The sequence below is a fragment of the Staurois parvus genome, unplaced genomic scaffold (genome assembly GCF_062004578.1).
Source record: "Staurois parvus isolate SC_StPar_1 unplaced genomic scaffold, SC_StPar_1.0 ptg000147l, whole genome shotgun sequence".
NCBI lineage: Eukaryota > Metazoa > Chordata > Amphibia > Anura > Ranidae > Staurois > Staurois parvus.
The window spans coordinates 16,711,661-16,737,171 of record NW_028317943.1 but is presented as its reverse complement, the minus strand read 5'-3'; the positions used below and the strand labels follow the sequence as shown (position 1 = coordinate 16,737,171).

Here is a 25,511-nt window from a genome sequence, read left to right as displayed (position 1 = left end):
TGATTATACTTTCTTCATTGATTATGGCCAGGGCTAACAGAAATCGTACATTTAATTCAGGCAAATCTGACATATTGCACATTAAAATAGCATTACTTTTGGCCAGCAAGCTGAGCTCCAGTCTCTATATTCCATGTTTAGCTGTGTATCATAGTTACATAGTTGGGTTGAAAGGGGTTCAAGTAATAGAAAAATAAATAAATAAATATAATTATTAGATAGGAAACCTTGAAATACAGAAACCTATACCCACAGTTGATCCAGAAGAAGGCAAAAAAAATTCTATATAAAGCATGGTATAATTTGCTTCAAGGAAAAAATAAATTTCTACAAAAGTACTCAAACACTCCAGTGCTCAGACGGTAATATAATCAAGGGTGTCACGGTTCGTAATGCTTCACACGGTGCAGCCCTCCTCAGACTGGGAAATCTCAGCAGAGTTACTGCAAAGACATACAGCTCAAACAACTAGTGCATTACCAACACCACTTTTTATTAAAACCAAAAGAACAACTCCAGCTGTGGGGCGATATCATCTGACCACACATACAGTGGGGCAAAAAAGTATTTAGTCAGCCACCAATTGTGCAAGTTCTCCCACTTAAAAAGATGAGAGCGGCCTGTAATTGGTATCATAGGTAGACCTCAACTATGAGAGACAAAATGAGAAAAAAAATCCAGACAATCACATTGGCTGATTTGGAAAGAATTTATTTGCAAATTATGGTTTACAAGCAAGATTTCTGGCTCTCACAGACCTGTACCTTCTTCTTTAAGAGGCTCCTCTGTCCTGCACTCATTACATGTATCAAGGCACCTGTTTGAACTTGTTATCAGTATAAAAGACACCTGTCCACAACCTCAAACAGTCACACTCCAAACTCCACTATGGTGAAGACCAAAGAGCTGTCGAAGGACACCAGAAACAAAATTGTAGACCTGCACCAGGCTGGGAAGACTGAATCTGCAATAGGCAAGCAGCTTGGTGTGAACAAATCAACTGTGGGAGCAATAATTAGAAAATGGAATACATACAAGACCACTGATAATCTCCCTTGATCTGGGGCTCCATGCAAGATCTCACCCCGTGGGGTCAAAATGATCACAAGAATGGTGAGCAAAAATCCAAGGACCACACGGGGGGACCTAATGAATGACCTGCAGAGAGCTGGGACCAACATAGCAAAGGCTACCATCAGTAACACACTACGCCGCCAGAGACTCAGATCCTGCAGTGCCAGACGTGTCCCCCTGCTTAAGCCAGTACATGTCCGGGCCCATCTGAAGTTTGCTAGAGAGCATTTGGATGATCCAGATGAGGATTGGGAGAATGTCATATGGACAGATGAAACCAAAATAGAACTGTTTGGTAGAAACACAACTCGTCGTGTTTGGAGGAGAGAGAATGCAGAGTTGCATCCAAAGAACACCATACCTACTGTGAAGCATGGGGGTGGCAACATCATGCTTTGGGGCTGTTTCTCCGCAAAGGGACCAGGACGACTGATCCATGTACAGGACAGAATGAATGGGGCCATGTATCGTGAGATTTTGAGTGCAAACCTGCTTCCATCAGCAAGGGCATTCAAGATGAAACGTGGCTGGGTCTTCCAACATGACAATGATCCCAAACATACCGCCCGGGCAAGGAAGGAGTGACTTCGTAAGAAGCATTTCAAGGTCCTGGAGTGGCTCAGCCAGTCTCCAGATCTCAACCCCATAGAAAACCTTTGGAGGGAGTTGAAAGTCCGTATTGCCCAGTGACAGCCCCAAAACATCACTGTTCTAGAGGAGATCTGCATGGAGGAATGGGCCAACATACCAGCAACAGTGTGTGCCAACCTTGTGAAGACTTACAGGAAACGTTTGACCTCTGTCATTGCCAACAAAGGATATATAACAAAGTATTGAGATGAACTTTTGATATTGACCAAATACTTATTTTCCACCATAATTTGCAAATAAATTCTTTCCAAATCAGCCAATGTGATTGTCTGGATTTTTTTTCTCATTTTGCCTCTCATAGTTGAGGTCTACCTATGATGCCAATTACAGGCCTCTCTCATCTTTTTAAGTGGGAGAACTTGCACAATTGGTGGCTGACTAAATACTTTTTTGCCCCACTGTATAAAGGTTGGTAGGCTTACATGTTTTCAGGGACATGCCCCCTTCCTCAGAGCTAAACCAACCTGATGTAGCACCAGGTGAAACGCGTAAGCCTATGAACCTTTGTACATGTGGTCAGATGACTTTGCTCCATGGCTGGAGTTGTTTTTTTTTTGTTTTTTTTTACACCTAATCTATCCCATGTTTGTGGGTATGTTTTGGTGTTTTGGTTTTAATAAAAAGTGATGTTGGTAATGCACTAGGCGTTTGCAAAATATATTTCTCCCTGATCCCCCAGGAGACAATTAGATATTCCAAGTATTCTTATCAGCTTTGCTGAAACACGCCTGCCATTTACAGAATTCAGGACATCAAGCTGAAATGTACACATACAAGTATATGAGTTAGAGCAATGACTTGTCTACCTTTGTCCTCCTCCCTCTACACAACTCTGGGGTTTCATTTAGTATCGGAAAGACAGATAACATGTCTGTAAGTAGATAATACCATGGTGCTATCTTTTTAGAAAACCCATGGTGCTATGGGAACTCTTTGCCTTATAATAAATGTTTATTTGTAAACATATAGTATATACAGTACAGTAATCTCCGTTAAAGTGGACCTTCCATGAAAATGAAAGGTCTATTTAGATGATAGCCCCATATCACAACAGTATGTAAACAGTTGCCAAAAGTAGAACAAGTCTACTCCTGAAGGTTCCAGAAGGATCCCTGATGATACCACTGTGCCTCACTAAAGCATGTAGGGTTAGTTGCTCAATATTCCTCCAGAATGTGCTCCAACATGTGCACTGTCACAAGACATCCTGGGACTTGTAGTTCTGCTGAATGCATCAGGAAAATAGCAATGATGTAATGTGTAAGCATTCCCCTACAGGAAGTTCAGAAAGCTGCACAGGAAATAGGACACTAATAAAAAAAAAGTAAGTCTCTACCAACTTTTTAGGAGGAAATTGTTTATTACACAATACTAAGCAAATGAGTACTGATGCAATGCTGTATGAAAAAAAGATACTTTAGCACAGAGCTCGGCAAGTCCCAGGTGCCAGATCGCCATGGCAATTAGAAACTGTGTTCCGGCGCCTGGGCTTTTGTCATCCCATTTCCAGTTACCTAGTTGCTGACTGTCCTGTAGCCAAATAATGACTACAGCATGGTTATCTAGTTCTGGAAGGGCGTCTATTGGCATCCTCTAGGAATCCCACCCCCCTGCACACCCCAGAGATGTTCACCAGGCTTGCTCTGTGCTTGCTATATCCTTCAGACACAACTGATCACATATCAGGGTAAAAGGCCAATCACAGCAGCCCTTTACCATGTGTCCAATCACAGCTGATCACATTGTAAACAGACGTGCTGGTAATCGGCAGGCCTTTCCTCACGTGCTGTCACAGCATGAGGAAAAGAGAGCTGATAACCGGCAATTCTGACAGACACATTTACACTGATAACCAGTGCAGCCCCATCAGTGCACATCAGTGAAGAAGAAAAATTACTTATTTGCAAAATTTTCTAACAGAAACTAGAAAAAATATATTTTTTCAACTTTTTTTTTAGCAAAAAATAAAAACCCAGTGGTGATAAAATACCACCAAAAGAAATCTCTATTTGTGTGAAAAACAATCTTATATGGGTTCAGCGTTGCAAGACTGCAATTGTCATTCAAAGTGTGACAGCATTGAAAGCTGAAAATTGGCCTGGGCAGGATGGGGGTGAAAGTGCCCAGTAAGCAAGTTTTAACATCTAAAAACAAGAAAAACTTTAGCTCTGCTGTTTACCAGCAGCAGAGATAAAGTTTTTTTTTCTTCTTCACATACCAGCACTTCTGTGTATTCTCCGTGTGTAACCTGTGTTGTGCATGTAAAGATACACATCAGGGCTACATAAGAAAAGGGGTTTTGTCGTTACAAATAAAGCTCCTAACTTTTTTAGCTGGCTCCTAGATTCAAAGCACATTTGCTTTAGCACTACTTGAATTTAATAATCTTCCCTGACTTTCACCAACCGTTTTGTTCTCTTTCAGACTGGTGACTATAATTAAAAAGCACATTAATGCATGAAATACTTACAACAAATAAGCTTAAATCCCACAAACTCCCTGCCAAAAAATAGTTTATTATGCTTATTGGGACTAAAGAGACAAGATGTTCTTCCTGGAGTATCTGGTGCTTATCATTCCAGCCACAAGGGTTTACTCAGTCTACCACAATTGCTATAGATAACGTAGGTAAGACAAATATTAAACAGTAGGGGGAGTAAGATCCCTGCTTTGTCACAAAAGGTGGGTGGAGTTAAAATGTCAATTGCAGAGATTGTAGCACAGAGCACCTAGATGACAATGATCGATTCAGAGCACCATCCATATTGATATGATACTGAAGTTTAATATAAAGTAAATTTGTAACCAGACTATTAAAGAATTTATATATTCTTAAAGCAGAATTCTGGGAATTTTGTTTGCCTGTGCAGTATGGCTGTGCCTGCAAAGCTCAGGTTAAATGCTTGTTTCATTCTAGGGGAGAGGACACAAAACATATACTCACCTGAACTGCTGATCCTCACAAGGCTTGTCCTTTTGGCTCTTGCCCCACCCCCACGGTTCAGAGGTCTTGTAAATGGACTGTTCCTGACATCAGCACACTCAATGCATGCTCCATAGACAGGAACAGTCCACTGCTGGACCGTGGGGGATCATGGTTTTCCATAGGATTGGTGGGTCAGATGAGTATGAGCTTAGTCCTCACCCCTAGAAAAAACAAGAAGCTGATCCATGCAGTGGAGGTACAGCCTCCCTGCATGGTAGAAAAAAAATCACTGGAGTTCTGCTTTAACAAGTAGTAAACGAGTTTTCTAACAAACCATTACTGACTGCTGTAGTTGCAGGCACTGTTGAGCAATTCAACCACACATTTTATAGCAGAAACACTAGGATTGTTGTCTAAGCCAGCTCAGCTGAACATGCTCATTCTCCCAGCAGTGATTTACCTGCCATCTAGACTTCTGATCTCTAATCTAATGACTGAGCAAGTTCACTGGAAGAGGAAGCAGGGGGCTGAGATGGTAAGAAAACTTAATTGTTTGTGCTGTGAACTTTGGAGATTAAATATTTAACAGTGTCTGCATCTACAGAGGTTAATGAGAGCTTATTTTAAAGTGCATTTACTGCTTAATAGGAATTTACTAATGTTTGAATATCCATAGCCTAGTCATGGGTTCACTTTAAGGTTAAATTTGTTTTTAAAAGCCACTCAAATTAGTCTTTTTTAAACCACACATTCACTGAATAAAGCATTTTTAGCCTAAATAATAGTATCAGTTGCATAATACAAATCCAAAGGACGTCAGCGCAAAACATGCGGTGTGAACACTAACAGTGCAAACAAACATTCTCATGTCTCACCCAAGAGTATTTGACTGTTTTTCTCCAAACTTAATAACAAAGTGTATAATTTCACATTTTTTAATCCATATTTTAAGCCAGTCAGGAACTCAAAGACTAGATAGTATAAAAAGTGATGTAAAAGAAAGTGAAATGTAACTATCTCCTGTAGAGCGTCAAAAAGGCTAATAAAGGGAAGTAGCAGTCATGGGTTGACCTCCCAACCTACTGGACCAAGGAGTAGTTGTTCCCTCTATGGAACCCTTTCTTAATGTTTTTTACCTCAGAAGAACCCTTAAATAATTTCCAGGACTCGGTGAACCGTGTTATAAAACTATTTAAACTACAACACCTGGTACATCAGTAATAACTTGTCGAAAATGTTTAGTAAAATAATAACGAATGTGGCCTACACCTAGGACAAATACATTTCCACCCTCTGATCTATACAACACAGCCATCTTCAGCAATAATCGGAAAATTTAAAAAAATGGTGTCCCCTTGCATAAATGGTTAGAGTAGAAGTGACCATTTACATTGGAGGTTTGTGGAAAATAGTCAGTGCAAGTGGGAGATCAACTGATGATCTAAGTGAAGCATTTCTGACAGATGTGCAGTGAATGGAGAACTTCTTTTTCCATATAGGAAATGATACAACCCTTATGCTGGCCATGAATACAGTTGCAAGAAAAAGTATGTGAACCCCTTGGGATTACGTGGAGTTTTGCATGAATTGGGCATAAAATGTGCTCTGAACGTCATCTAAGTCACAACAATAGAACAACACAGTCTGCTGAACATAATACTACACAAACATTAGATGTTGCCATGGTTTAATTGCACATAACATGTAAACATTCACAGTGCAGGGAGGAAAAAGTATGTGAGTCCCTAGCTTAATGACTTCTCCCAGAGCTAATTGGAGCCAGGAGTGAGCCAACCTTGACTCCAATCAGTGTGATGATATTGGATGTGTTGCTGACAGCTGTCCTGCCTTAAAAAACACACACCTGTTTTGGGTTTACTGGTTTCAAGAAGCACTGTCTGATGTGAACCATGCCTTGCAGAAAAGAGCTCTCAGAAGACCTACGATCAAGAATTGTTGACTTGCATGAAGCTGGAAAGGATTACAAAAGTATCTCCAAAAGCCTTGATGTTCATGTGTCCACGGTAAGACAGACTGTCTACAAATGGAGAAAGTTTAGCACTGTTGCTACTCTCCCTAGGCGTGGTCGTCCTGTAAAAATGACTGCAAGAGCACAGCGCAGAATGCTGCATGAGGTAAAGAAGAATCCCAGAGTGTCAGCTAAAGACCTACAGAAATCTCTGGCACATGCTAACATTTTGTTGACACATCTACAATAAGGAAAACATTAAACAAGAATGGAGTACATGGGAGGACACCACGGAGGAAGCCATTGCTGTCCAAAAAGAATATTGCAGCACGTTTGAAGTTTGCAAAAGAGCACCTGGATGTTCCACAGCACTACTGGCAAAATATACTGTGGACAGATGAAACCAAGATTGAGTTGTTTGGGAAGAACACACAACACTATGTGTGGAGAAAAAAAGGCACAGCACACCAACATCAAAACCTCATCCCCACTGTAAAACATGGCGGAGGGAGCATCATGGTTTGGGGCTGCTTTGCTGCCTCAGGGCCTGGACGGATTGTTGTCATTGGTGGGAAAATGAATTCCAGAGTTTATCAAGACATTTTGCAGGAAAACATAAGACCATCTGTCTGCCAACTGAAGCTCCGCAGAGGATGGGTGATGCAACAGGACAATGACCCAAAGCATAAAAGTAATTCAACAAAACAATGGCTGCAACAGCACAGAATACGCCTTCTGGAGTGGCCCAGTCAGAGTCCTGACCTCAACCCGATTGAAATGCTGTGGCATGACCTTAAGAGAGCGATTCACACCAGACATCCCAAGAATATTGCTACACTGAAACAGTTTTGTGAAGAGGAGTGGTCCAAAATTACTCCAGATCGTTGTGCAGGTCTGATCTGCAACTACAGGAAATGTTTGGTTGAGGTTATTGCTGCCAAAGGAGGGTCAGCCAGTTATTAAGTTCAAAGGTTCACATACTTTTTCCTCCCTGCACTGTGAATTTTTACATGTTATGTGCAATTAAACCATGGCAACATCTAATGTTTGTGTAGTATTATGTTCAGCAGACTGTGTTCTTCTATTGTTGTGACTTAGATGACGTTCAGAGCACATTTTATGCCCAATTCATGCAAAACTCCACGTAGTCCCAAGGGGTTCACATACTTTTTCTTGCAACTGTATATGACTCACTGGTCCCGGAAACTGCTGGGTGGCCATCTTGCTGCTCACCGCACGCTGACACCTACTCTCTGGCAGACCTGTCAACAATTCCACATCATTGCATGGCCAGTTATGCTATCCAACTGTAAAATATTTTTGGCTGGAATTACACTTAAAAAATGTACCTACAAATGTACATACAAATTCAACTTGAAGTGAAACTGCACTGCATCTGAGCACCACAAACCAAAAATGCTATTTAATTAATTGTTAATATTAAAAGCAAACTCACCCATCCATGTCTCCATGCTTTATTTTACTGAGAAATATTTTTGAAAAACACCCCCTGGCATTTCTAGCCATGGCCATCTTGAGTAAGGGCTGATGATTCATGTCTCATTTACTTCCTGGAATCCAACTTCCCTCAGCTCAGGCATTGGCTGAGCTGAGAACCCTCCCTACCCTCCTGAAGACTCCTGGCATGTATGACATCATTTGCCTAGGCATGGAAATGAGGAAGTAACTGAAGAAATGTAAACAAATGTTTCAAACAAGGAAATATGATATACTTTACTATCTATTTACTAATGCTAGCAGCATAAGGATTAAAAATAATCCATGTTGATTGAGAGATTGAAGTTCCACTTTAAAGTGTTACTAAAACCAGGACTCTGCATTCACTATATCTGGTCTCTCACAGTACAGAGAACATGGAAATAGCAATTATTTTAGTAAATACAAACTGCTAACCTTTTCTCATCAGCAGTTAGAGCAGTCTCCCCTTAGGTTCCACAGCAGGGGTGGACTGACAACTCATGGGGCCCCCCGGGCAATAGGGGATCATGGGGCCCCTGTGTCCTTGCCCAAACTCAAAAAAGCCTATGAAAAAGATACCAGGGGCATCTCATGGGGCCCCCTACTGACCCTGGGCCCTCGGGCAGTGCCCGAGTTTCCAAATGGTCAGTCCGCCCCTGTTCCACAGTGAGTATAACAAGCATGCTGTACTGCATATACAGACTCATTTAGTAACACTTTAATCATTAAGTCCATGTTAATATCCTAAAATTATATATATATATATATATATATATATATATATATATATAAAATAATTTAAAGGAAATATAAATATATATATATAGGATTGGAATTCTGTAATTTTAGCCTGGTAAAGGGCCTCAGCTGCAAAATAATGCAAGGAAGTGCATACATGTTTGACAGTTGAATTTCTTGAAAAGCCAGAGCTCCACAAGGGTTGCTTGTCACTTAAACATTAGCCTGATACTCATGATCTAAGTGAAGCATTTCTGACAGATGTGCAGTGAATGGAGAACTTCTTTTTCCATATAGGAAATGATACAACCCTTATGCTGGCCATGAATGATGTTATCTACTAGTGACTGCAACCATTTTCAGCCTGCTTCAGATAGCAAAAATAATTGAATGGATTGATGCAACATAATGCCATCCCTGCCACATACATATAAACATAGAAACTCTGGGTTTTCGGTTGCCTTGATGCATTAGGGTTGATTTACTAAAGGAGTAGAGGCTGTTCACTTTGCAAAGCGGATGTTCTCTCAAAGTAAAATGACACTTAAAGACATTTTTATTCTCCAAAAATAATCTATACACATATGATACTTAATGGCCCTGTAATCTATTTTTCAATAAACTGTGCCTTACTGTGTTTTTCTGCCTCTTTACAACATTCTCCGGTGTAACGTCCTTTCAAACCTCTCCTTTTCCCCCTCACCACTTTGGGATGAGCAGTGCACCTTAGTCATGTGTACTCTTTTATGCAGACTACAAATCATTTAGTCCATATTCCTTAGTTAATACCAGTAATGAGCAAGAGAGGGTGGCTACACAGCTACATACAGTGGGACCATGAAAACGAACATAGCCACCCTCTTACAGGAAATCAGATCAGAACAGCAAAAAAAAAATGGAATTTGGAGCAATAGAAGGTACTTTTTATTTAAGATTTTTTTTAAACCAGAGTTTAGTGTCACTTTAAAGTGTTACTAAACCCAGAACCCTGCATTCACTATATCCAGTCTCCCACAGTACACAGAACATGGAAATGCAATTATTTTAGAAAATATAAACTGCTATATACCTTTTCTCATCAGCAGTTAGAGCAGTTAGAGCAGTCTTGTGACTTCTATCAGTATTCAGCAGAGCACTGGTTCAAGCTTGTAGGAGGAGTTTTCGTTCTGCTCTAGGAGAATGCAAAACCCTGACCTTTGGACAGTGCTGATTGGCCTTGTGCTGATCACATGCACTCTCCCAAGAAAAAAAACTAAGCTGAGCATGTGCAGAATGGCTACAGTTTAGTCTGTCTTATCAGGAGATAAGACGTGGATATTTGAACAAGAGGAGGAGCAGAGAAGTCAGGATTAAATGGCTTTTTTACACAATGCAGAGGATTAACCCCTTAGGTTCCACAGTGAGTATAACACCATGCTTTACTACATATACAGACTGATTTTACTGTTGTGCGTTTAGTAACACTTTAAGGTGAAGGTTGACTTTAAGGTGTACTTTATGCAGCCAGTCATTAGCAAAGAAAATGAAAAAAAAAATAGATTGTTGCTTGCACCTGATTGGATGATTGACTTGAACACAGCTTTGGAGAACATGCTTCATTCCTTTAGTAAATTAGTCATTAGTAATGAATGCTTATTGTATCAATGCTGGTTTCTTTTCAAAAATACAATTTGCTTGCCTGCCATGCTGTGACACTTTGGGTCACTGACCCCCCACCCATAAGAAAACACACAGTCAGTAGGAAAGTCAGTAAAATAAAACATAAAGAGTATGTAAACTCTAAGAATACATTTATTTGCTTTGTTCTCTTTGGTCTGTTAAGTAGACCATTGAACAAGTTATTATAATATCTCCTTAACAAATGAAAAAAAAACCTCTTCATCCAGCCAGAAATCGTGTGAGCTGATAACTTCCTCTAATCTCTGCCTCTAGACTGTTATCAGTCAACAAAGCAAATTGTTTCCTGCTATCTTAGTGGACTACAAAACACCTCCTCCTGTTATGGAGCAGAGAGGGAGGTGTTATTTAGTCCTACACACTCTCTGTCCTAGGGTAGCAATGTTGCGCAGTACAGTTGTTACAATAAGACAGGAAGTGAGTTAAGTGCAGGATTACCAGGTTAAAACAAAGGGAAAAAGGAAAATGATTTCAGCTGCCACTTTTAAGGACTGGTAAGCTGCAATATTATCAATTCTTGTTTTTGGGTTTATATATGCTTTAAACACAACTCCCAGAAATCAGAAAGTCGATATAGGCGATGGGAAAAGTAGTTTTACTTACCTTACCCTTTACTTCCACAGCAGATGGCACTCCCCTATGCTCTGGCATTAAACTGTCCCGCTGCTTCTTCACATCCAATGTAAGGCTATGGACCCTACATCACTCTGGATGGTGTCAGAAGACCTTAGACTGCCAGAGTGTAGGGGATAAAAGGTTGCAGGGACCGTTCTAGCAACACTGAGGAGCCTGCTGAAGCAGAGGATCAGGTAAGTAAAACTGCTGTACCAAAACCCCTCAGACATAAGCAAGCAGTGGTACATCCCCACTACAAGGGAGGACTTTTAGCTTTCCTGTAGTTGGGCTTTAAAAGTTCTTATCTGTAAACATGCTCTGGGTCAGAGATACCAAGCATTTCGATAAGGCCCCTTTCACATGGGCTAATGCAGGCCATAGACGGGTTGTTTTTCGGTCGAATTTTCGTCCTACTGAAAAATCGGCCGATATTCACACTGTTAGTGGGGCAATTTTTATCGGTCATGCTTGAAAATCCACAAAAAACAGCCGTTTTTCATAAGCATTGGTGGCAGCATCCATGGCAGCAACAACTGATTTTTCATTTATCGGCCGACAATTCAGCCGATAAACGGCCCGTCTATGGCCAGCCTTAGCAATGTTGCAAAACAAGCACCATAGTCAAGTTTTTAACTCTCTTGTGCTGCCTGCCGACATGCAATGCAATTTAACCACTTGCCTCCAGAATTTAACCACTTGCCCTCCAGAGGATTTGCCCCCCTTCCTGACCAGGCCATATTTTGCGATACGGCACTGCATTACTTTTACTGACAATTGGGCAGTTGTTCAACGTTGTACATATGTGAAATTTATGTCCTTTTCTTTCCCACAAATAAAGCTTTCTTTTGGTGGTATTTGATCGTCTCTGCGTTTTTTAATTTATTGCGCTATAAACAAAAAAAGACCCACAATTTTGAAAAAAAAAAACAATAATTTTGACTTTTTGCTTTAAGGCATATCCAGTAAAAAAAAATTAAAAGTCACATTTCTTCATAAATTTAGGTCAAAATGTATTCTGCGACACGTCTTTGCTAAAACAAAATCCCAATATATGTAAATTAGTGAAAGTTATAGCGTCTACAAATGGCGGTATATATGCTGTAATGTTTAGGGTTTTTTTATACTAGTAATGGCAGTGAACATCGACTTATAGCGGGATTGCAGCGAGCATTCTTACACTGGATGGGAACTGACTAACTGCCTCTGACATTCCAATGACACTAACACAATGATCAGTGCTAATAAAAAGCACTGATACTGTACTAATGACACTGGGCAGGAAGGGGATAATAACTGGGGCGATCAAAGAGATAACTGTGTGCTGTTTTACTTTATGTGCTGTGTGTGTTTTACTAGGGAAACATGCTGCTGTGTATTTCTCTGATGTGCAGAGAAATACACAGCAGCATGTTCTTGCTGGCAGGAGAGAGACCTGTGTTGTGTACACACTGGTCTCTCCCCTGTCACTGTTCCTCGGCGATCACCACATGCGAGCAAGGAATCACCGGATGGGACCCAGTGATTGAAATCTGTAGCCGCCAATGGAGGTGCAGGTATGGCGCCCCGTACCCAGAAATGCAAATCATGTATATATATGTGATTTTGCGCAGCCCTGCCATCCTGTAGCAGTAGTTCTACTATAGGGTGGCAGGGAAGCCATTAAACAATGGCAGGAGGATAGGACAGCATACACCAGCACATCAGTATCAGTTTGCATCACATTGCATGAAGATCTTTAGGGCATGCCACATTCTCTAGGCTTTGCCGCAACTCTCCGCCTTCACTGAATTCAATAGCAGTGGCCAAAAATGTACCTGCAATTTTCAACGCGGTCAGTATCTGTATTTGATCATTCACTCCCCCTTGTGAAAGAAAAAAAAATTAAAACAGAGGTTGCTTTTGGGCAATAATTATAAAAGTAATAATACACCCTCAGCATTTTTAGTTCTTACCCCCAGCACTTGTAGCTACTACTTTCAATGCTGCTCACTCCTGCACTCTCAGTGCTGCTTCCCTGAAATTCTGGTCCTCACAAAAAAGAATTAACAATGGACAGTGCTGTTTGAAACTAGTCTGTTAGCTTGGAGAAGGAAGGAGGAGCAGAGGGTTATAGGGCTGTGTGTTTCTATTAATGCACGCAGTGTAGGAAGACACTGCTTTATTCTCTTTATGCAAGGGTGGCTCCATAGGATGCTGCAAGAGAATGGAGCCACCCTGAAACAGGAAACCTGGGGCAGCTGTCATTGCACCAGCTTAAAGTGGTTGTAAACCTCAGATAGGAAATTTAAACAAAGCATATCCCTCTATAGTGTGTATTTGTCTCAATCCAGAGCACCAAGGCTAAGTTCACACTAGCTTTGTACGCAGGCGTTTGAGGTGCGTTTATAACGCTCCTCAAAAACCTATGAAAATTATACACATGGCAGTACAAAGCGCTGTTCACACTGAAGCATTAGCATGGCGCCGCGGCAAAATTGACGCCTCATGTCCAGTCAGGAGGAGTTGAAGCCTTTCAATGCTTCCCATTCAAGTCTATGGTGATGCTCCTCAAACGCCTGGCAGGCAATTGTGAGGTGTTTGTGGGGTGTTAATACCATTAACTTCATTATAGGCATTTGTGGTGCGGTTTTAACGCATGGAAAAAACCTATCAAATGCCTCAAAAACACGCATAGGGCATTTGGGGAGCATTTGAGGAGCATTAAAAACGCTTCCCAAATGCCTGTCTAATGCCTGTCAAATATTATAGGGGCATTTGGGAAGAAGTCAAGTGTTAACAAACCCTAAGTGTCATTTCTGTCTGCTGCCTCCTTCCTCTGCTATCTGCATGAGTCACTTCTGACAAGTTTTCCTGACACCAAGAGAAAAAAGGTGACAGGGGAGGGAGATCCAGCACACAGCCTGTGATTGATTGCCTCAGCTCTGTCCTAGGTGCTGTGTGAAGGGGGGGGGTCTCTTCCCTCCAATCAGCTCTCACTGAGCTTTGCAGACTGTAACCGAAGCACACTACCCCCTGCTTTTTAGAAGCTCAGACAAGCTATACATATTTTCTACTTTAAACAGCTATACAGAAAAGAAGGCTACAGATAAACAGGTACAACTTGTGTAGGAGGGTTTGTTTCATCTCTCACCTGAGGCCACTTCACTGGGTGTGTGTAAGGGTTTACAACCACCTTAACCCCTTCATGCCTAAGGGTAAAACAAATCTAAATGCCTAAGCACAATTCTGCAACGTTAACATGTGTTAGTAAAACCGTACATATCACCACAACTACTTTGTACATCCAGGTGGATTATACCTTGTTGTTTTCAGGACAAATTGGGCTTTCATTTGGTGGTAAATGATAATGGATATCTCCAGATATTTTTCTTATTATCAAAGGAAAACTGACCAAAATAGTCAAAACATTTAGCTGTGTGCTTCTTGTTACTACTATAACCTACCACCAAAGAACAAAATAAATTCTTCAACTCTTCGCCATCGCAGCGATACCATATATATGTATGTTATTTGTTGTTTGTACCTGTAGTAGAGCCCAGAAACAATAGTGTGCATTTTGTTTTTTTTTGTCCTACCTAAAATATACTGACACTAACACTAAGTGACACGGATACCAATTTTAAAAGAATAAAAAAAAATCCTAACCTTTTACCCTGATCGTGACCCAAACACTAACCCTGGCACTGAACTAGATAAAACCTTGATCTAGGTATTTTTCTTTCTTTATTTTATTTTTTATATTTATTTATCTATTTACACACAGTTGTTTTTTTCTCTCTGCAAGGAGAGAGTTGTAATGTATCTTTCTCCTCCATTCAGAGGGAAAAAAAGGGCGGGTTTCATTTCACAGTGACTGATCACTGTGATAGCCAATCAGAGGCTATCACAGTGATCATGTGACCCAGAATCGTGCGTTCCGGGTCCCGATCGTTAGAACGGGACCCGAGGCTCTCAGTGACACCTCTGCCTTTGTGCGGAGCGCTCCCAGCACAAAGACAGGTACACAAATATGCTGCCCCACGGAAAAAATCCCAGTTCTGTGAGGCCGCATGTTTGTGTGACGTCGGCACCAAGGGATTAAACTGCAACACAGGCAAGGATTAAAAGATGAAGAAGCTGTATACTCAGTAAATTATTAAATCAGCTGCTGAAAGTGCTTAGAAAACTGAGGGTTTAATATCACTTTAACATACCGTCACACATGTGAAACATGTCTTCAACATGGGTCAATGTTATAGCCGAGTGAACCCGCAATTGACATTTTGCTGCATCTCTAAGCCCATGTGGAATAGGCCTAAAAACACCAAATAAAAAGTCCTAAACTGAATAAAAACTGTTAAATGTTTTTCGTTCAGCAAAAAAACAAATGAAGTGGATGGAGGAATCCCCTCGCTGTGACTTTGGGGTTGATTTTCTAATACAGGAGAGTGCAAAATCTGGTGCAGCTCTGCATAGAAACTAATCAGCTTCTAACTTCAGCTTGTTCAATGAAGCTCTGATAAAAAGAAAACCTGGAAGCTGATTGGATTCTATGCATAGCTGCACCAGATTTTGCACTTTCTGGTTTTAGTAAATCAACCCCATTGTATTCCGACATCTGTACCCGCTGCTGCCACAATAGCCTGATCAACAGCTGCAGCTACTTATCTAGTGAATTTTTTGAACATTTCCCTTTGGCAGATGATCAAATGAACAAACATTGTTGAGCAGAGACAGCCACATGCTGATCAAAATTCGACTGGTCCTTGCCAAACCGACTGAATTTCAGTCAATACATGGCCAATTTCAATCACGAACAACTTGCCAAACCGACTGAATTTCAGTCAGTACATGGCCAATTTCAATCTAGAACAACTTGACAGCCATGAAAGCCAGACAACTAGCATTGCCTTACAGACAACCAATAAAGTTGATTTGCTAAAGCTGGAGAGTGCAAAATCTGGTGCAGCTGTGCATAGAAACCAATCAGATTCTAACTTCAGCTTGTTTAATTAAGCTTTGACAAAAACAAATTCTGGAAGCTGATTGGTTTCTATGTATAGCTGAACCAGATTTTGCACTCCAGTTTTAGTATATCAACCTTATTGCATTCCAACAGCTTTATCCACTGCTGCCAGAATACCCTGATTACGGCTGCAGCTACTGATCTAGTGATTTTTTTCTAACATGCCTTTGACAGACAGAAGCTCAACCACTGTTGAGCAGGGACAGCCAAACACTGATTGAAATTTGACTGGTCCTTGCCGAAGTGGCCGAATTTTGATCATTGCATGGCCAGTTTAATTTATGATCAATATGATAGCCAGACAACTAGCATTTCCCTATAAAGAGCCAAAATGTTTCCATCAACAGAATTTGCATCCATTTTCTAGGATGCTTCCAAATGATTGCATCTATCCTACCAATTAGATGTATAGAGAAAACAGCAAGTGTATGGCCAGAAAAATGCAGAGTACAGTTAGTCCCCTACATACGAATGTTCAACTTGTGAACTTACAAAGATGCAAACATGTGTTCGCATGTCCAATTGTGTAAAGTTGGGTACACACACTCAGATTTTTTGTTGTTGAACCCAGTGGGCTACACGCAAAAAAATTAACAGATAGCCATACTAACACAAGCAGCATTGGTGCGGGGTTCTCCCCCACTGTGTCTTTGTGTTCTGATGGGGGACTCCCCCACCAGAACACACTGATTAGTGCTCACAGCCATTATCTCTAAGTGCTGATCTTTGTTGGACTTACGAAAGAGCTCCTGGAATGGAACTCAACACACTGATGAGTGCTTGCAGCCATTGTCTGCAAGCGCTGATCTTTGTTGGACTTAAGAACAAGTTGGACTTACAAACCAGCTCTGGGAACAGAACTCAACACACTGATAACCACTCACAGCCATTGTCTGCAAGCGCTGATCTTTGTTGGACTTAAGAACAAGTTGGACTTACAAACGAGCTCTGGGAACAGAACTCAACACACTGATAACCACTCACTGCCATTGTTTGCAAGCACTGACCTTTGTTGGACTTAAGAACAAGCTGGACTTACAAACGAGCTCTGGGAACAGAACTCAACACACTGATGAGTGCTCGCAGCCATTATTTGTAAGCAATGACCTTTGTTGGACATACGAATAAGCTGGACTTACCAACATGCTCCTAGAACAGAACTCAACACACCAATGAGTGCTCGCAGCCATTGTCTGCAAGCGCTGATCTTTCTTGGACTTAAAAACAAGTCGGACTTACGAACGCACTCCTGGAATGGAACTTAACACACTGATAAGAGCTCACAGCCATTGGTTGCAAGCGCTGATCTTTGTTGGACTTATGAACAAGCTGGACGTACCAACAAGCTCCTGGAACGGAACTGAACATACTGATCAGTGCTCGCAGCCATTGTCTGCAAGCGCTGGTCTTTGTTGGACTTAAGAACAAGTTGGACTTGTGAATGAGCTCCGGGAACAGAACCCAACATACTGATAACCACTCACAGCCATTGTTCGCAAGTGCTGACCTTTGTTGTACTTAAGAATAAGCTGGACGTTCCAACGAGCTCCTGGAACAGAACTCAACACACTGATGAGTGCTCGCTGCCATTGATTGCAAGCACTGACATTTGTTGGACATATGAACAAGCTGGACTTACCAATGTGCTCCTGGAACAGAACTCAACACATTGATGAGTGCTCGCAGCGATTGTCTGCAAGCACTGATCTTTGTTGGACTTAAGAACAAGTTGGACTTACGAACGCGCTCCTGGAACGGAACTCAACACATTGATGAGTGCTCGCAGCCATTGTCTGCAAGCGCTGATCTTTGTTGGACTTAAGAACTAGCTAGACTAATGAACGAACTCCTGGAACGGAACCCAACACACTGATGAGCCTTCAGAGCCAATGTTTGTAAGCGCTGATCTTTGTTGGCCTTATAAACACGCTGGACTTACCAACGAGCTCCTGAAATGAACCTCAACACACTGATAAGCACTCACAACCATTGTTTGCAAGCGCTGACCGTTTTTTGACCTACGAACAAGCTGGACTTACCAACAAGCTCCTGGAAGGGAACTCAACACACCGATGAGTGCTCGCAGCCATTGTCTACAACTGCTGACCTTTGTTGGACTTAAGAACAAGTTGGACTTATGAACAAACTCCCGGAACTCGTTTGTAAATACGGAACTTACTGTATAGCTTAGGTAGGTGCCAACAGAAGAGCCCCCAAAACTGTAGCTTTCAGCAGAGAAAAGGTTGTGCTATGCCTGCTATGAGCAGGTTGTGCCTTTTAGGGGCCAACTTTTGCGACACTCTACAGGTAGTTGCACAGGTGTGTGTAGCATGTAGGACTCACCCTGGCGGCTCTGGAAGAGTAGGGATCCTCAAATAAAGCCCATATACGAGGTCTTAGCCTCCTCCACCGGCTAACCTTGCCATCAGAACCCACCACGTCCTCTATGCCCAGCCTCTTGTCCAGGTCCTCCTCATCCTCATCCATAGGTGTTGGCTCTCCGGTGATCAGGTCCGGGGTCTCGAAGATGTCCAAGGCTTCCTCTGCATCTCGGTGCTGGCGGTAGGTCATCCAGCAACAGGGCTCCACGTCGGTCTCATCGATCCCCCAGAAGGCCAGCTCCTCCTCGAAGAGGGGTCCGCACACATCGGCCGGGCAGTGCAGCTTCCCCGTGCGGTAGTAGTTGAGGACATAGGCGAAGACCCCGGGGTGCCGGTCGAAGAAGAACTCATTGCCCCGGCTGGTGCTCTGGAAGGGGCCCGGGACTTGCTGCTGCTCCAGCCCAGGGTCGCTGTGCGATTCGCATGCCAGGAGTGCCAGGCGGGTCCCGGGCACGGTCTTCAGCGTACTCCGGTACGTCTCGTGTCTGGTGCCCCCCACGTTCAGGATGATCCTCTCGTTCTCGTCGATCTTCCCCATCTCTCTGGATCCGACATGACTCGCAGGGGTGGCAGGTGAAAGCAGCCCGGCTCCTGAGGTCACACAGAGAGCAAGAGGGAAGAAACGCACAAGTCAGCCACACTGACCGATTCACACTCCGATCTCATCGCACGATAAACAGAAGTAGTAGAACTTCTACACACCCCGCCCATATGTCACTCGGAGTCCCGCCCACTCCTCACCAGCAGTCACATGGGATGCAGGGGATCAGTCACCTTCCTTGTCCCTATCATACCATGGGGCTGCTGATGGTGGCCATGCACATTTTTACAAATCAATCTCTTCCAATCAATCTGTAGCTGACCACCCATTCAATTGATGCGCCACACGCAGGGAAGTGGACTTTGCTCACTAGTTAACATTCAACCATACCTCTGTTTTTATCAGCTAATCTCACAATCTGATCAAATAAAATATCATCACATTCATGGAAAATGTATCTCAGTTCTGGTGATCAATGCAAAGCAATCAATAACAATTGACTCAGTTTCATCAGATCGGATCAAAATTGAATCTAAATAAATCAGAAGGGGAGGTATGGTGATTTGATTGTTTGCAATTTGATAATTTTGATCAAATCGGATATAAAAATGGAAGCGTGTGTGGCCACTGTTAGATTAGGCTGGTCAAATGCTATACAATCGACAACACGTTCCAATCTGACCTTACATTCTTTGTACAATCAGCTTTAGATTTACTACAGGTCAGGGGCGGACTGACCATTTTGAAACTCAGGCACTGCCAGTGGGCCTTGGGTCAGTAGGGGGCCCCATGAGATGCCCATGGTACCTTTTTCATAGGCTTTTTTGAGTTTGGGCAAGGACACAGGGGCCCCATGATCCCCTACTGCCCGGGGGCCCCATGAGTTGTCAGTCCGCCCCTGGTACAGGTGTGTAATATGAGGACCTCCCTAAACTATTCAAGGCAGGCCCTTGCACTACCTACTAAGGGAGATTTACTAAAACTCCAGCTCTCAGAACCTGCTACAGTTGTACATGGTAGCCAATCAGCTTCTAACTTCAGCTTGTTCAGTTAAGCTTTGACAATAAAACCTGGAAGCTGATTGGTTTATGTGCAGAGCTGCACCAGATTTTTCACTTCATTTCACTTCACTTCCCAGTTTTAGTAAATAACCCCCACTTAATTGTAGACGTAAAGAAGATAGCAGAATCAGATTGTACTGTATATTACATGGTCAATTTTAAAGCTGGTCATACCCTATACAATCTGATTGGATCTACCATCAACTATGTAGTGCTGGGTCCTGCCTGACTGGATACTATGGGGGAGATATACTAAAACTGATGCTTACGGAATCCGGTGCAGCTGTGCATAGTATAACTGATCAGCTTTTAACTTCAGCTTGTTCTATTATGCTTTGACAATAAAAACTGGAAGCTGATTGGTTACTGAGCAGAACTGCACCAGATTATGTGTGCACCAGTTTTAGTAAATCCCCCTCTATGAATGCATCATAAAGGTTTGTCCTTATATTACATGATTTTGGTAAATCTAAAGATTGTATGAAGATTGTACAATCAAATTGCATAGCATAAGGTCAGCAGTAAAGCTCCTCATACCCTATAGAATCTAATTGTACAATCCCCTTCAGATCTCCCATCAGCTATGTAGTGCAAGGGCCCACCTGATTTGATGCAACAAACAAATCAATAAGGTTTCTCCTGATATTACAAAATATTGGTAAATTTAAAGACGACTGTATAAAGATTGTGCAATCAAATTGTATAGCATAGGGTCAGCAGTAAAGCTGCTTATACCTTATACAATCTAATTGTACAATCCCCTTTAGCTCTACCATCAACTGTGTAGTGCAAGGGCCCACCTGATTTGATGCAACAAATGTTTCATTAAGTTTTGTCATTATATTACAACATTTTGGTAAATTTAAAGAAGATTGTATGAAGATTGTACAATCAAACTGTATAAGATAAGGTCAGGAGTAAAGCTGGTCATACCCTATACAATTTAATTGTACAATTCTCTTTAGATCTACCATCAACTATGTAGTGCAAGAGCCTGTCTGATTTGATACAATGAAAAGATCAATAAGGTTTGTCCTTATATTACATGATATTGGTAAATCTAAGGAAGATTGTACGATCTAATTGTATAACATGTGGTCAGCAGTAAAGCTGGTCATACCATACACAATCTAATTGTACAATCCCTCTTAGATCTACCATCAACTATGTTGTGCAAGGACCCACCTGACATGATACAACAAATAGATCAGTAAGGTTTGTTCTTATATTACATGATTTTGGATAATCTAAAGAAGATTGTATGAAGATTGTACAATCAAATTGTAAAGCATATGGTCATCATTAAAGTGGGTCATACCCTATACAATCTAATTGTACAATCCATTTTAAATCTACTATTAACGATGTAGTGCAAGGACCCACCTAATTTGATGCAACAAATGGATCAATAAGGTTTTTTCCTTTTATTGCAAAATTTTGGTAAATCAGAAGATTGTATGAAGATTGTACAATCAAACTGTATAGCATAAGGTCAGCACTAAAGCTAACCATACCGTATACATTCTAATTGCACAATCCCCTTTAGATCTACCATCAACTGTGTAGTGCAAGAGTCTATCTGATTTGATTCAATGAATAGATCAATAAGGTTTGTCCTTATAATTTAAAGAAAATTGTATGACGATTCTACAATCGAATTGTATAGGATCTTGTCAGCAGTAAAGCTGCTCATACCCTATACAATCTGACCATACAATCCATTTTAGATCTACCATCAACTATATAGTGCAAAGACCCACCTGATTTGATGCAACAAATGGATCAGTAAGGTTTGTCCTTTTATTATTTAATTTTGTAAAACTAAAGAAGATTGAGCTGAGTTCACACTGATGGCCGGGTTCACACTGATGGCCGGGTTCACACTGATGGCCGGGTTCACACTGATGGCCGGGTGCACACTGATGGCCGGGTGCACACTGATGGCCGGGTGCACACTGATGGCCGGGTGCACACTGATAGCAGGGTTCACACTGATAGCAGGGTTCACACTCATGGCCGGGTTCACACTCATGGCCGGGTGCACACTGATGGCCGGGTTCACACTGATGGCCGGGTGCACACTGATGGCCGGGTGCACACTGGTGGCCGGGTGCACACTGATAGCAGGGTTCACACTGATAGCAGGGTTCACACTCATGGCCGGGTTCACACTCATGGCCGGGTGCACACTGATGGCCGGGTTCACACTGATGGCCGGGTTCACACTGATGGCCGGGTGCACACTGATGGCCGGGTTCACACTGATGGCCGGGTTCACACTGATGGCCGGGTGCACACTGATGGCCGGGTGCACACTGATGGCCGGGTGCACACTGATGGCCGGGTTCACACTGATGGCCGGGTGCACACTGATGGCCGGGTTCACACTGATGGCCGGGTGCACACTGCTGGCCGGGTTCACACTGATGGCCGGGTGCACACTGATGGCCGGGTGCATACTGATGGCCCGGTTCACACTGATGGCCGGGTTCTCACTGATGGCCGGGTGCACACTGATGGCCAGGTGCATACTGGTGGCCGGGTTCACACTGATGGCCGGGTTCACACTGATGCAGTGCGGAATTCACACCGGTTTCTGTGCCAATTGAGCACCTCATCATAATCGCACCCTGTTCGTGTAAACCACTGTGGGTGTGTTTGTTAAGTTAACAACACCCCGAAATCGGTCGGGAAAACACGGTGCGATGTGCAAAATCCCATGTGATCCGATTCTAGTGCGGACCAAAAAAAGGGTTCTGCACCTTTTTGGTGCGGATGCAGTATGATTGGAGCCATATAAAATGTATGGCTCCAATCGCAGCGCACACAATTTGCATGTGATTTGCATGGGAATGTAGTACGGTTCCTGTGCGAATCACATCCCATATACCGCACAAGTGCGAGCCCAACCTGAACAGAGGTCGCACAAGCAAATTGCATAGCGTATAGTCAACCTTGACCACATACTGTACAATCAGATTGTACAATCTTCATACCTTTCCCCCAACCGTAAACATTCCATTTGATTTGCATCTGGTTAAGCAGGTCCTTGCGCTCCAATCAGATTGTATAGTGTATGGTGAGTCCTGATTTTTTTTACATACCCATAAGATCCGATTCTAGTGCAGACAAAAAAAGGGTCCTGCACCTTTTTGGTGTGGATGTGGTGCGATTGGAGCCATTGGCTCCAATCGTCTTGCACACAATTTGCATGTGATTTGCACAGGAATGCGATGCGTTTCCTGTGCGAATCACCTGCGATAAGCCGCACCGCACATATATGAACCCAGCCTGAACAGAGGTCGCACAAGCAAATTGTATATTGTATAGTCAACCTTGACCACACACTGTACAATCAGATTGTACAAACTTCTTACCTTTGCCCCAACCCTGAACATTCCATTAGATTTGCATCCAGTTAAGTGGGTCCTTGCGCTGAGATCAGATTGTATAGTGTATGGTGAGTCCCGATTTGTTTTTGACATAGGGATGAGATTGATCATGGCACCCCAGAGAAATCCCAGCAGCCATAGTGGCTATTCATTCATACATGTCATCCACACAGCCCATAGAGCTCAGCATACCTCAAAGAGAGAGAGAATAAAGTGCCTGGATGGGGTGCCCTCCGATCCTCATGTCCCTGGACACATGGCAGACGATGAGCGATGTCCAAGTGCCAAGTCCTGCTCTGTATGGTGCTGAAGGGTGATCGACAGCTCCAACTCCGAGGAGAAGGCAGCTCTAGTCCGCTCTACTGAGCATCTTCTTCCTCGCATGGAACTATGTCAGACTCACAACAGGCGGTAGCCATTAAACACTGAGAAGACAAACAAAGAATGGTCGGGTTCCTGGGCTGGGGGGTGTGATCAGGGTGACAACCTCAGGGTGGGATGAAGGTTCTGATGAGGAGGATGAGGAGGTCTCCTTGGCAGCCCCCTTGTAGGAGAAGACAGCTGGAGGAGAGGAGCTGTCCTTTCAGCACCACCGCACAAACTCATAACACAGTCTGCACACACCCTCCGCTGGTAACATCCTTCGCCCCCTCATCAAACACTCATCCGCTCTATTTTAGAATCCACACATGGTTTTCTGGTGTCTTGGCTGCTCCACCATCCCCTCTCCCTTCCCGAGCCCTTCCTTTTATTCCTTCAGACTTTTATCATAGACACAGGCAAACCGTCACCTAGTTACAGGTGAAATCCGTGCCCAGACTCTCAGCAGCTCTCTGTGTTGACGATACCTAGCAACCTGAGGATTGGAATGATACTCATAGTGGCTTCAACAAACCATCGATCTATAGTCGATGACCCATCCGATCGATAGGACACACAGGTGGAAGCCGATAGCCATCAATAGTTGGAAGATACAGCACACTGGCTAAATGATAAAGGCAAAAAGAAAATCGTGTGCTGCCAGATAATGAGAATAATAATAGATGAGCTGCTGCAAACACTTGTTGTGTGCGTAAACATAAAAAAACAGACGCAAACAAATGAAAAGTGTCGCCCTGCTAGCATAAATCAATATTATTATTATACAGGATAAAATTCAAAACATTAACAATAACATATAAAGACATGTATAACTCTGCCCCAAATTACATCACCAATCTTGTCTCCAAATATCACCCAAACCGTACTCTCCACTCCTCACATGACCTCCTGCTCTCTAGCTCCCTTGTCTCTTCCTCCCATGCTCCTCTCCAGGACTTCTCCAGAGCTTACCCCATCCTCTGGAACTCTCTACTCCAATTTATCAGACTATCGCCTACTCTGCTCACTTTTAGGCGATCTCTGAAAACCTATCTCTTCAGGGAAGCCTATCCTGCCATCAGCTAATAATGGAATCTTCTACTCCTCCTACCAGTCCATCCCCCACAGTTATTACCTTTTGTGCCACTAGACCCTCCCTCTTAGATTGTAAGCTCCGAGGAGCAGGTGATAAAATATAATAGTGGTGTAGCGCTGATAACTAAATGTGCAAACTTCACAATAATAAGATAAAAAACATAAATCACATAAATGAATGCATATAAATATATAAGTGATAGATCTTTCAACATCTAGAAAAACAGTGTCTCAAACTGTGATATTAACAGTACACAAAGTGGATATGATGAAGCTGGTCCTATGCCCGGACCCTCATACAGTGACAATACCCAGTCCCACTAGGGACCAAACCCCAAAAGACTAGGTGCTATATAGAGTGGATCCCAAAATAAGGGATATGATCACAAATAAAGTGACTAGTGAATAACGTTAACCACTTCCCGCTCGGCCTATGGCTGAATGGCGGCCGGCAAAAACCCTCACCTTTCCGGGTGGAAACCATATGGCGTCCTTTCAGGCATGCGCAGTTTGCGCACCTGCAGAGCCGCACAGCGCTGCGATCTGT

At 42.7% G+C, this 25,511-nt stretch overlaps 1 protein-coding gene across 5 annotated transcripts in view; it reads right to left on the bottom strand.

Annotated features, from left to right (window-relative positions):
* KCNC2 (potassium voltage-gated channel subfamily C member 2) overlaps positions 1-24,241 on the bottom strand; it is a 310,522-nt gene extending 286,281 nt beyond the window's left edge. For 2 of the 5 annotated variants that reach the window (XM_089674095.1, XM_089674093.1), the window contains exons 1-2: positions 23,702-24,241; positions 18,478-19,106 (exon numbers count right to left, since the gene is read on the bottom strand). In XM_089674095.1, the coding sequence (XP_089530221.1) occupies positions 18,478-19,053 (576 nt within the window). In that variant the 5' untranslated portion in view covers positions 19,054-19,106; positions 23,702-24,241. The remainder of the gene's footprint in view (positions 1-18,477; positions 19,107-23,701) is intronic. The other 3 variants (XM_089674096.1, XM_089674094.1, XM_089674097.1) reach the window with 2 other exon arrangements.
* Between the last annotated feature and the right edge of the window lie 1,270 nt (positions 24,242-25,511).